This window comes from Egretta garzetta, unplaced genomic scaffold (genome assembly GCF_000687185.1).
Source record: "Egretta garzetta isolate BGI_Z169 unplaced genomic scaffold, ASM68718v1 scaffold223, whole genome shotgun sequence".
In the NCBI taxonomy this organism is placed as follows: Eukaryota; Metazoa; Chordata; class Aves; order Pelecaniformes; family Ardeidae; genus Egretta; species Egretta garzetta.
Window position 1 is genome coordinate 705,736 of NW_009259033.1, and position 1,701 is coordinate 707,436.

General features: G+C 60.8%; 1 protein-coding gene across 1 annotated transcript in view; it reads left to right on the plus strand.

Annotated features, from left to right (window-relative positions):
- Nucleotides 1–897: 897 nt before the first annotated feature.
- The window catches only part of LOC118451880 (peptidyl-prolyl cis-trans isomerase FKBP1A), a 1,888-nt gene continuing 1,084 nt past the window's right edge, over nt 898–1,701 (plus strand). Inside the window, exon 1 of the mRNA XM_035890368.1 lies at nt 898–1,050. Within this exon, the coding sequence (XP_035746261.1) occupies nt 937–1,050 (114 nt within the window). The 5' untranslated portion in view covers nt 898–936. The remainder of the gene's footprint in view (nt 1,051–1,701) is intronic.

Genomic DNA, 1,701 nt, shown 5'->3' on the forward strand with positions numbered 1-1,701 from the left:
GCTCCGAGATTCCCCAAGAAGGTCAGGCAGGGAGCAAGGGAGGGGAGGGAATTCCTCCTTTACTCATGTTGGGGAGTTATATTTAGCCCTGGGAATATCAGCCTGGCCACGCAGCATATGCCGGAGGAACGAGGGCTGCCCTGGGCATGTGTGTGTCCAGGGCTTGGTGCTGCCTCTTCCCGTCATCGTTCCTGGGTGACAGGAGGGATTTGGCTGGAGACCAGCGTCATGCAGCTGGGCACGGGGAGGGCTGGTGGTAGCCGAGATGGGGCACCAGAGCCCTGACTCTCTTTTGGGTGCCCAAGGATGGAAGCCTGCCCATGGCGAGGAGCGGGGAGGTCTGGTGGTGGGATGGGAATCGCCGTGCCTGATCCTGCTGCCTGTGAAATGGCTGGGAGCGGTGCTGCGAGGTGGGGGAGGCTTCCCACCACCTACACCTCCTCCATCTGCTCCCCTCCTCAGTCCCAGCCCGCAGGAGTGCTGCTCTCTGAGTCATAGAATCATAGAATCGCTTTGGTTGGAAAAGCCCTTTAAGATCATCGAGTCCAACCTTTAGCCTAACCCTGCCATCCCACCACTAAACCCTGTCCCTCAGCACCTCATCTACCCTGCTTTTAAATACCCCCAGGGATGGGGACTCGACCACCTCCCTGGGCAGCCCATTCCAGAGCCTGACAACCAGGTTGAAGCAGCCAGGAGCAGGAGCAATCCTGCCAGGCTGGATGATGCCCTGGGGGGTGCTGGTGGGGGTTTCCCCCTCCAGGCTGCCCCACGCAGGTGTTTCCCCAGGGGAAAGGAGGCTTTGACTCAGGGCCATGTGAGCTCTCCCAGGGGTGACTGTCACCCGCTCGGGCTGCCAGGTCACAGCCTGTTGCACGCAGGCGTGCGTGGCTCTGTCCCCGTGTCACCATTGTCTCCCTCCCTCTCTCCCCAGGGATGCTGGAGGATGGGAAGAAGTTTGATTCCTCCCGCGACAGGAACAAGCCGTTCAAGTTCGTGATGGGCAAGCAGGAGGTGATCCGCGGCTGGGAGGAAGGAGTTGCTCAGGTGCCCGGTGCTTCTCCACCTCGCGGTCTCCCTTGCTGGGCTGTGCAGAGCCGTGCGCCTGGGGTGCTGCAGCGTGGGCAGGAATCGCTGTGTGCAGCTCTTTTTCTATTTTATTTAATTTTTTTTTTTTTTTTTTTACTTTATTCCCCTGTGTTTTCCACCCCTCCACCCCCTCAGCGCTGGGAGGTGTGGGTGTGAATATCACCTTCTGCATTGCCACCTGCCAGATGGCAGGAATGGAGCAGGGCCGGGCCCCAGGAACACCTACGGCACGTCGGTGACTCAGCGGTGACATTTCCCTACTGAGTCAGCTCTGAACGAAACCGGCGGGGAGCGCTCGGGCCTCCCGCTCCGAGCGGAGACGGCTCCCGGGCTGCGGAGCCCACGCCAAGGGAGGGCGGGTGGGCACGGTGTGGCTTCAGCTCCGGCGTGCGTGACTGCGGCCGGCTCCGTGTGCCACTGGGGACGCAGCACGAGGGTGCCGGTGGCTATAGGGAATGGCCTGTCACTCTCTGCCTGTGAAGGACATCTCAAGCCCTGCTCCTTTTCCAGCCCAGGCTGCCTGCCTTTCCCTTCTGATGTTCTTCCCATTCCTCTTCTGTCCCCTCCTGTTTGTCCAGTGTGTGTCCTTGCTCTCGCCCAGTGTAGGGGAAG